Source organism: Myotis nattereri (assembly GCF_964212035.1).
Source record: "Myotis nattereri genome assembly, chromosome: 2".
In the NCBI taxonomy this organism is placed as follows: domain Eukaryota; kingdom Metazoa; phylum Chordata; class Mammalia; order Chiroptera; family Vespertilionidae; genus Myotis; species Myotis nattereri.
Genome location: NC_138076.1, coordinates 7,597,090 through 7,606,708, shown reverse-complemented (window position 1 = coordinate 7,606,708; position 9,619 = coordinate 7,597,090). Strand labels below are relative to the sequence as shown.

The 9,619-nt window shown below is 46.5% G+C and overlaps 1 protein-coding gene across 1 annotated transcript in view; it reads right to left on the bottom strand.

Moving 5' to 3' along the window:
- Positions 1 to 778: 778 nt before the first annotated feature.
- The window catches only part of TRAPPC11 (trafficking protein particle complex subunit 11), a 32,218-nt gene continuing 23,377 nt past the window's right edge, over positions 779 to 9,619 (bottom strand). The window contains exons 24-30 of the mRNA XM_081082981.1: positions 8,364 to 8,429; positions 8,116 to 8,272; positions 6,056 to 6,167; positions 5,788 to 5,879; positions 4,693 to 4,826; positions 3,086 to 3,253; positions 779 to 1,716 (exon numbers count right to left, since the gene is read on the bottom strand). Coding sequence (XP_080939107.1) covers positions 1,672 to 1,716; positions 3,086 to 3,253; positions 4,693 to 4,826; positions 5,788 to 5,879; positions 6,056 to 6,167; positions 8,116 to 8,272; positions 8,364 to 8,429 — 774 coding nt within the window. The 3' untranslated portion in view covers positions 779 to 1,671. The remainder of the gene's footprint in view (positions 1,717 to 3,085; positions 3,254 to 4,692; positions 4,827 to 5,787; positions 5,880 to 6,055; positions 6,168 to 8,115; positions 8,273 to 8,363; positions 8,430 to 9,619) is intronic.

Here is a 9,619-nt window from a genome sequence, read left to right as displayed (position 1 = left end):
CCAGATTTGATCTTTGAAGAAAACCTGAATAGGACTCAGCTATGGCTTCCTTTGCCCTCCCATGGAAACATGGCATTCTGTACTTTCAGGGGATTGTAGGCAGCTGTTTGCCCCGGTGAGAGGATGGTGGTGGAGCCCACCAGAGGCAGGCGTGAGGATCGCGGGTTAGGAATGTTTCAGAACAAACCCACAGCCAGACCACACACACTTCTGTGTTTGGTGTCCTGCATTCATTCGTTCAGCCGTCTCTGATCACTAGAGTCGCACCCACCTGCTTCTCAAAGTCAGTCGTTACTGCTTCTTCACTTCACCATGAGACAGCACACTCCATCTCGGAGGCTTTTTCACACGAGCAGCCAGGACCCTTTAGGGTCTTTTCTGGGCTTTTGGTCAAGAAGGGAGATTCCGAAAGGCATTTGCTGGGACTGCCTGTGTGAACCCTCCCCTCAGAAGTCCGAGCTTACCTTTTCCATTTGCTGGGTTTTGTCCTTAAAAGTACTGCCTCTCATGCAATGCCAATGTGGAACTCACAACTGGGCATCCTTAACAGTATCATCGGGGAGAATACCAACTGGAAGACTTTTAATACTGTGGGTGGAGCTGTAACACTGGCCGTGAAAGAAAGGACTCAATTCAAGCCAAAGTCAAGAACCTTTCCTTCGAGTGACGCGAGACACTGAAAGCAGCCGGTCCCCTGCTCTGTAGCGCCTGGCGCTAGGGTCCCAGGGCACAGCCGTGTCGCAGACTGAGCTCAAAGTGAATGAGAGATATCTGCAGGCACGTTGAAAGAGAACACATTTATTTACACCAGTTTCCTTTTTATAACTCCCACACGTTTAAATAATCAACATTTTCAGGAAATCAGGTAGTTTTAAATTAAAATATTTAAACAAAGAGATTTTCACAATGTGATTTTTATTTACATGAATTTTAAAGAACCTAAATGGTTGTTTTTAAACTGCACAACGTAACAAAAAGCTCTTATTTAGACCTTGAATCTTTTTAAAAACTTTCCTGTTTGGGGAATTACGCTGACAACCAGGTCCTTGCAGTTTGGGCCCTTACAGATAAGGGTCTTAATGACACACACAAACCCGCCCCACAGACGAGCCACGCTGGGTGGGAGCTGACCCTCTGACAGGATTTGGTGGTCAGCGAAGCCACGTGCGAGACAGCTCAGACAGCTCCGATGGAAGCTGTCGGCAAGTGTTCTGATCGGTCACGGTGGCTGCTCAGCTGTGTCCGCGCCGTGAGCACACACTGAGCTGTGAGGATGACCACCTCGGGGTGAGCCCGTGGGCTGCGGGGGATGGAGAGCTTCCTGAGGACCCGGTGCGTGCCCCTCCCGTGCCCTCCGTTAGGGCTGGGTTTTCCGGAAGCTGCACATGCACTTCACTGCGTTGAAAAGAATTTACTGTTCACAAGTGACTTTCACCAATAACGGTCTGACAGCTGTCACGTCGCACTGACAGATTTCAAAGATTTATTAGTGAAACTACGCAGAGGACAGGCTTTGCTCATCTCTTATGCACGAGTTCCTCTGAATAGTTGGTATAACATCCATTAAAAAATAAAGATTAACGTTCACCACGATCAATGCTACAGCTCGGAATGAAAGTCTCAGGGAGCTCTGTCCAGCGTCTGCGAGCCCGGCCAGGCCCGGCAGGAACGTCACGCAGCGGCGATGGAGGCGTCGTCCCCGAGTCGGCCCTGTGGCTTCGAAGTGAGAAAACAAGATGGTTTACAGAGTAGTAGTGACCCATAAGCTCTCTTAATTGAAAAGATTTTTAAGTTCTTGGAACTGTTCACAAAAACAGTATAAACGTGTGCAAATACCAAAATAAATGTATTTGCCTTTCATCTCGGCTTCTTTCTTCACTTGAATTTGGGCCGGCAACTGTGTGCTAGGTCCGGTTCCTTCTGACCCCCGCAGACACCCCCAGCTGATCAGGCACCTCCACCTGCTGACCCCACCTCAGCCACCTGGTGTTCTAGCGCCACTGCCAATCTATCACCACTGTTGGTGGGGCAGAGGGTATATGGGAAATCTCTACCTTCCTCTCAATTTCGCTGTGAATCCAAAACTATTTAGACACTAGAGATCTAAAATCATGAATATGACTTTTCTGTTTCATTTCGTTTTAAACAATTTAAAGTATGGAATAGGATAAAAGCTTGGAAGGGTTAATAAAGCAATTTTTCTGCAGATGCAAAAAAGTGTGTAAACCTAGAAAAATAAAAGCTAGAGAAATTATGAAGGACACATGAGCAGAAACTAACTTGTAATTTACCAAGTCCCAGGTAGCAGGAACAAGGCCCAGTTCCCCCAAACCTGACAGACAGGAAAAGGGAAACTGTGCAGTGGAACCTGCCATCCCCGAACGGGCACCAATGGAAAAGGAGAGGGGCTCACACATGCTGATAACATCTGCCTAGTGGGGAGCACAGACTCTCGGGGGGCAGCCTCGGCTCAGGCACTGCGAGTGGCTGACTGGGAGGCGAAGCGCGAGCTACACGATCCACCTGTGTGGCCACCTCCCTGTCACACACTATGACCACCCACCGTCTTCTACTGCAGGAACCTGGAGTAAGTCAGAACAGTGAACCACAGCACAGTGCCCAATAGATGGCCATTTTCAGAAAAGACTCAACCTACATAACTTTATTAACCAATGTCACCCAATAAATTCAATAAAAAAAGACCCCAATTCGGTATTACACCATTAAACCGAGAGAATTAGGAGAATTCAGTGATCATATTTAGAAAGTTAATCCATTTGGATTAAAAATTAGTTACAATTAACTATAATTTAAAAACATACTTTATGAAAGCCAAAGAAAAAACACATTTAAGGATTCTATAAAGATAAATCATTTACTTAAGAGAGTAAACATTTTTTTAATTAGATTCTATAAATATAGTAACTTTATAGAAATGGATAGCAATACTGCCAAATTCAGAGGGTAAAAAATCACAACTATCACTGTGAGTCTCAAATTATTGTTTAGCGATGTTTACATGGAAAACAAATCTTTTGTTTGTTTTCAAGACAGTATATTTAAAAGGCAGATGTCCAAGCCTTACCTTTACAAAAATACTGGTCGGTATGAAACGCCTGAGCAGCTGGTTTGTGAAGTTGGGAAATCTAAGCAAGTTGATGTTGAGAGATGGCAGCTGTTGGTATCCAGCCATGAGAGGATAGAAGTTGTATAACATTTCCTGTTCGGTGCCAGGTAAGATCCGTAACCGAATCTAAATCACAAAAGTCATAGATAATCAGATACACAGATCTGCAATATCTTTGTCGTCACCCCTAGAATATTTACAAATGTTTGGACACCCAAATCTCTCTGGTGAATATTTTCTCTCCCCCATTCCATCTTCCACAGATTCCAAAAGGTAAGGCTGAATTAGTACCACACGGATGATACGTGTGTAAGACATATGCATGAGCCTGGCAGCTGTGGCTCAGGAGTGGAGCATCGACCAACGCACCAAGAGGTCCCCAGCTGGATTCCGGGTCAGGGCACATGCCGGGGTTGTGGGCTCAATCCCCAGGAGGGGGTGTGCAGGAGGCAGCCGATCAATGATTCTCTCACATCTCTCATGGGTGTTTCTATCTCGCTCTCCCTCTCCCTGTGTCTGTCTGAAATTAATAAAAACATATTAAAAACTATGCACATGATTTCTGTCTACCAAGACCTAAAAGGCAACTATACCAGCTTAAAAATGAGCACACTCGACGGAGTGATATATTCTGTGTCGTAGGCCAGGCAGAGTGCAGTCACAAAATAGTAAGGATAATTTACAGAAAATTATCTTTGTAAACATGACGTCAACATAAGACACACTAGTTGTTTCTTGTGGGTTTTTTTTAGGAATTTTGTTAAGGTGAGTAACTTCAGGGGGAAAGAGATGTTTACAAATTTTTAACAATACTTTAGAAAAGAACACAAACTGGTAAGATTTTGGAATTTTACATGATCCAATTATTTTTAAGTTAATATGTGAAAAAGATGAAGACACGCAAGAAAAGCTTACTCATTTGCAAATGAGTGCATGCAGGTCCATGCCACAGATAATATATGTACATGTGCACCAATATACCAGAGCTAAGATTATACTTACTGTGTAAAAGTTTAAATTAGTGTATGAACTACAGTATGCATCATATATAGTTCTATTTCGCATACGCAGGGCACAGATGACTAGTCAGGGTATGTACTTCCAGGTGTTATGACACATTTGTTCCTCTAATTATGTCCTATTAATAAAAAGTACTTACTGACGACAAAACACTGCACTAGCAGTGCTGAAGAGAATTAGGCATTTTAATATAGGTAGTCATGCCTCCAGGCCTCAAAAGCAGACAGACAGACACACACACACACACACTCATTAGTCATTAAAGGGAAATCTAAGATTTTCAGGAATCCCCTTATACAGCCCAAGGATTTGTGAACTCTTGTTTTCAAGGAGAAAGGACCTATACATGTGATCGTAATGTGAGGTCTGCCCATTGATCCCGCCTCTGTAACAATGTCTTCAATCCACAGAAGAGACTGAAGATGCACTCCTATCAGAATCCCAGGTCCACGGTCAGTCTTATCAGCCCACGTGACATGCACAGTTCTCCACGCCCTGCCACACCTGGTGTCTACAGGAGCATCCCAGTGAGATGCGAACTGTACCTGCTTAAGGCCCGAGAACATAAAGGCGTCGCTGGGCTCCACGGAGACCTCCAGGTCCTGAACCAGGTTGGTCTTGTTCTGCAGGTGATACCGGACGGGCAGCGATTCCCTGACTCGGCCGAACGACGGCAGGTCTGCAGGGAGGACACGATCCTCTGGGTTAGAAAACAGCTCAACCTCTGTGGGGTCTTCTTGCAAATGACTCTCCTTCTACAAGACACGGGCTTATTTAAACTATCAGTATCCCTGCGCTCTTGCTAAATAAAACTTCCTGATTGAAAAAGGCCACAGGACTATGAAAACACAGGGGAAGACGATTCAACATCTCCTTTGAAAGTGACTGACTTAGAAAGGGTGTTGGCTGTCGGAGGTGAATTATATTTTAGGAATAATTTAAAAATCTACCAAAGGTTTCCCCAAGTATCAACCGTGGTTCGAAAAGGGATGGCAACATCCCGTGCCACTGATGGGGGCACATACCATGGAACATGAAGTATTCCTGCCCCAAACCTGAATCTGACCACACCTACAGATCCAACTACCAATTTATAGGGCACAGAAACACTTAGCAATAATGCAGTGCAATCAGCAAAGTCCAGCCTGCAGCAAGCTCCTCAGGACAAATGACTGGGCCCCTCGGTAAACAAACAGCAAGGCCGAGGGGAGGTGACGGGTGGAAGGCGATGGCCCTGGAGGGGAAGAGTCAGCCTGCCTCCCAGTTGCAAAACTATGCATGGCAGAGACCGCAGGCACATAAGGAACATTCAGTCGACCAGGGAAATTTCAACACTAGAATTCAATAATATTAAGACAATTTTGCCAGTTTTTGAAGTCATGACAATGGTATTCTGATGAGGTTTAGAAAAATAACCACTAATATTACAGATACACTCTGAAATATCTAGAGATGAAATGATATCTGGATTTGCTTCAAAATGATGGGGTAGGAGGAGTGTGTAGAGGCACATGAAACAAGACTGCTCACAGCCCACTTTGGTAAATGTCAGGTATTTTCATAGTCGAAAGATTTTAAGTCTCAGCAGCCGAAACACCCTTCTCCTTGGGGTCCTCTGCCCGTGGGCCTGCATGCGTTACCTGCGCTCACGTGCAGGGGGATGTTTTCCACGATCACGTGCGGCAGGGTGATGGCGGTGCTGATGGCAGGGAGGCTGTCCGCGGCCGAGGTCCTGCGGAGAAGGGCACCTCAGTCACATGTCACGTGCAAAGTCAATCAATCAAAACAGGGACCGTGGACAGTCACCAGCTGGCTAAGGTTTACTCCTGACGTGCAGAAATCCAACAGGGAACCACTAAGCCGTTAGAAGAGCAGACGGTGAAGAGCAACAGCGCTGACATCGCTTACCTCTTCCAGCAGATAACGTACTGCCCCGTGGCCACTCCGCCTTCCACGCTCCCCGCCGCCGGGCACCGCAGGCAGAAGCACTCGCTCGCGCTCTCTCCGGTCTGCAAGACAACTACAAGCGCGAGCCTTTCAGCCCCTGAGAGGGACTCCCGAGTGAGCAGAGCGTCCCGCCGGGAAACAGCGAGAAGATCCTGGGTACGTGTTACTCAGAGACCCGGACACTGCGGCTCACAGGCGTCCGCACGTCCCTGTGCCGTGTCTCTTCTAATCCAGCAATAAAAGCAGGCGAGCAGCTGCCTGTCTGTGACACTCCCCTGGGGACTAGTGCAGGGGAGGAGCCTGGAGTCAGAATAACACCCTCTGGTGATTATTATTATTTCTCTAAATGACTTCATGTCTCCAAAGGAAACGCTTCCCAATAGGGAAAAAAACACAAAAATACAAAAACGGGTAATTTTAGTTATTCCTTAAAGTGGTCCGAATGGCATTCCAGGAGACTCCGACTGTCTGAATAAGCACATACTGCTGAGATCACCGAAACGGATACATCAGACAGTGACTCACTATTGCCCAACGTGGCTACTTACCTCTCGTGCAAGGATGCGCTCCTCTCACCAACTTACAGCAAATCTCCTGATAACTAGATAAAGGCTCGTCTAAACCAAGCCCTGCCCACCCTCCGCATGTCCTGGCCTGCAGTGTCGCTCCTGTGAACGCCAGCTGGCAACAGTGCCATCTAATGCCAACCTCAGCAAATCTAGGAGCAACACCCGAGAACGACAGCCAAGTCCCTGAACATTAGTAACTGTTTTTATGGGTTTCCCATGAAGAAGGCTGTGATGAATTGATGGTTGTGATTGTGGTAGATACCAGAAACGAAAAGGAAAAAAGCTGCATCAATCTTCACTTGAATTAACTACTTTTAATTAATTTTTAAGGACTAGGACCAGTTAGTACAACTCACATCAATTCAACCCTGCTAGAATAGCTTTTTAAAAAAACCTGAGGTGTTCAAATTAATTCCCTTAAAGTCCTCCCTAATTCTAAGAAGTTAAAACCAAAATGATCACAGACTTCCTGAACAATTAACATTAAGGTCAAATTTATGGCCTAGGACAGCTGTGATTTTTAGTGTGTCAAACGCAAACTTTACAGTGCACCAGTGCTGGTGTTCTCGGAGGCGGCAGACTGAATAATGTCACCACCCCCCAAAGATGTCACACTTAATTCCCAGAACCTTTGAATGTCAACCCCATGGCGAAAAGGACCTCACCGATGGGATTAAGGGTCTTGAAACTGGGAGGTTATCCTGGGTCACCAAGGAGGGCCCAATGTAACCACAAGGGCTGGAAGAGAGGGAGGCACCGGGGAGTCTGAGAAGGAGATGTGACAATGGGAGCAGAGGTCACAGAAAGGTTTCTGAAGACGAGACACAGCTGGCTTTGAAGATGGAGGAGGAGCCACAAGGCAAGGAATCCACATGGCCCCAGAAACAGAAAAAGGCAAAGGGAAGGATCTCCCTGGAGCCTACAGACACGCAGTCCTTGGTTTTGGGACTTTTGACCTTAAAAAATAGATACTGTTCATTGATGGAACAAACGCTGATGAACTGTGAGGATGCAGCGAGATCGGGGCTGAGAAGCAGGGTGCAGGAGGTGTGCAGAAGGGGAACGGCCGCTCTAAGTGAGACGCCATAGAACCAAAACACAGGCTACAGACAGAAACAAGAGTTAAGTCCCTTTGGCACCTCATCAATGTTATGACAAAACAACACTGAATGAAACCATGTCATTCGCGGACCTGCTGTAATATTTTCAAGTACCTTTTTAAAAAAGTAACTTCCTTAGAGTAGCAAAAATCTGAGTTTTTAAAAAAATGTATACTAAAATTGTAAATGATACCTTAATTCTAAATGTATTTGTGAGCGTAAGTCTCAAGTTCCTTTCCTTACCAAAAGCTAACTCTTACATTGCTAAGTACACATATGCACACACACATGTGCATGCACACAGGCACACACCTAACTCTCTGCTAATTAAGTGCATGAGCCACAGTCTCACCTTTGTCCACCTGGGACTCCAGCTGGTCCACAGACGCCATGGTGGGCGCGAGCTGGAGCTCGCTGGAGACGATGGTGAGGGCCCAGGGGGAGGCGCTCAGCAGGTCCGTCATCAGCAGGAAGGGGATGTCGGCGTAGACCCTCTCCAGGTGCTCGAACTGTCACGAATGAAGACAGATAAGCCCGCTTTATTTTTCCTGTTGATTCCTAGAACCTAAGTGATTTCCAATCCGCTTCATAGGGACGTACCTTTGTAGAAACAAATTTAACTGCTACGTCGAATGGAAAGACGGTTTCTATCGTTACGGTTTCATCCTGCAGGAAAATGTGAAAGGCACATGCAATGGTTTTCTAAATCGTAAGCGTCCGTAGAGTTTTCAAAACAGAAGGCATACCAAACAGTCTAAATAAACAGTCCCAACTTATATAGGATTTCCCCCTTAGATATCTGTAAAAATCCATGTAGAGAGACCGGACTCTTTTTCTAATAAATTATCTTGCATATTATCATCACACTGCGAGCGCTTGCTTGCGCATTATTTATCTCAGGACCCGGTGAGAGTAGGCAGGCAGGCACTGTCACCGTCCCACAGCAGGAGCCAGAGGTGAGGAGGACACTGGCGGGCCTCAGGCCACAACGCCAGCGGTGCCGAGCATAACATCTGGGTCTTCTTCTGTCGCCTCGACTCCAGGTGAGTAACATAGCAACAGTGATGATGACGTACTGTGACGCCGTCTTTTAATCACCACACGTGCATAATGCAACGCTCAGAACCCAAGGAAACACATGCCGTTATTACCGCCACGTGAAGATGGAACGGTCACATGGCTGGTGAGAGACCAAGGCAGAAACGGAACCCAATCGGACCCTGGAGCCTGCCTTTAACCACATGCTCCACCTGCTCACAAGCGCTGCACTGAACTGTAACGTTCTGATTTTGCAGGCAAGGAAACTGAGGCCGGAAGAAGTTGCACGGCTCGCTGAGCTCCCAGGGTAGGAGGCAGTGCTGAGGCAGCACCCTCACCACCTAACCCGCCAGCCAGGGCGCGTCTGGCAGCATCCAGCGAGGCCAGGAACTGTCAACAGTGCGCCGCAAGCGTGTTTAAAACATGCAGCACCTGACTGTTTAGTCAGGGACACTGACCGCTTTTCCCTCAGATTGAAGAATTAAAAAATGACAACAGCCAAACAACAACAGCCGTTTGGTGTGAATCAAAACTATGCTTTTGTCAGATTGGCAAAAATATGCTTTTGGTGTCACAGAATCTTAGCAATTAGGTTCTGTGTGCCACGCGGTGGAAAAGGTTGAAAATCGCTGAGCTGAGTAAAATTTTTTTTTTCCTTTTGTAAATCCTCACCCAAGGACATTTTTCCATTGATTTTTAGAGAGAGTGGAAGGGAGGGGGAGAGACAGAGAGAGAGAGAAACATCAATGTGAGAGAGAGACATCGATTGGTTGCCTCCCACACAAGCCCTGACCAGGGACGGGGATCGAGCCTGCAAC